The sequence below is a fragment of the Bison bison genome, unplaced genomic scaffold (genome assembly GCF_000754665.1).
Source record: "Bison bison bison isolate TAMUID 2011002044 unplaced genomic scaffold, Bison_UMD1.0 scf7180017847817, whole genome shotgun sequence".
Lineage (NCBI taxonomy): Eukaryota > Metazoa > Chordata > Mammalia > Artiodactyla > Bovidae > Bison > Bison bison.
In genome coordinates this window covers 1-643 of record NW_011478390.1, presented here as the reverse complement: position 1 = coordinate 643, position 643 = coordinate 1, and the positions used below count along the sequence as shown (strand labels likewise).

The 643-nt window shown below is 67.3% G+C and overlaps 1 protein-coding gene across 1 annotated transcript in view; it reads left to right on the top strand.

Annotated features, from left to right (window-relative positions):
- Nucleotides 1-412, top strand: part of LOC104991476 (leukocyte immunoglobulin-like receptor subfamily A member 5) — a gene marked incomplete at its 3' end in the record, with an annotated part of 2869 nt that extends 2457 nt beyond the window's left edge. Inside the window, exon 7 of the mRNA XM_010843972.1 lies at nt 110-412. Coding sequence (XP_010842274.1) covers nt 110-412 — 303 coding nt within the window. The remainder of the gene's footprint in view (nt 1-109) is intronic.
- Between the last annotated feature and the right edge of the window lie 231 nt (nt 413-643).

Genomic DNA, 643 nt, shown 5'->3' with positions numbered 1-643 from the left:
TTGGGGAGGGGAGAGACTGAGAAACAGAGACAGCGCTGAGGGGCCAGAGAGGCCCACAGAGTCTCGCTCAGAACCTGGGCCGGCGGCCGCACCCCCTTCCTCTCTGCAGGACGGCTCAGAGACAGACCCTCCCTCTCAGTGCGGCCGGGCCCCTCGGTGGCCCCCGGGGAGAATGTGACCCTGCTGTGTCAGTCAGGAAACAGGACGGACACCTTCCTTCTGTCCAAGGAGGGGGCAGCCCATCGCCCCCTGCGTCTGCGCTCCAAGGACCAAGCCCGGCGGTACCAGGCCGAGTTCTCCTTGAGCCCTGTGACCTCAGCCCACGGGGGCACCTACAGGTGCTACGGCTCACTCAGCACAGACCCCTACCTGCTGTCACAGCCCAGTGAGCCCCTGGCGCTCGTGGTCTCAAGTGAGGCAAGGTCTGTCCGTCTCACTCAGCAGCTCGGGGCTCTGCCCTGGGAGCGCAGGGCGGTGGTGGAGGAGGGGGCGCTAAGGGAGGGGCCCCTTGCTTGAGGGGCCTCAGAGCGCGCGCCCTGCCCCTTCTTCCCGCACTGGGGTCTCGGAGGGCCAGGTGGGCAGTGTGAGGGTCTCGGGGAGGCCACAGGGCCGTGCATGGCAGAGGGGAGTGAGAGCTTTTATG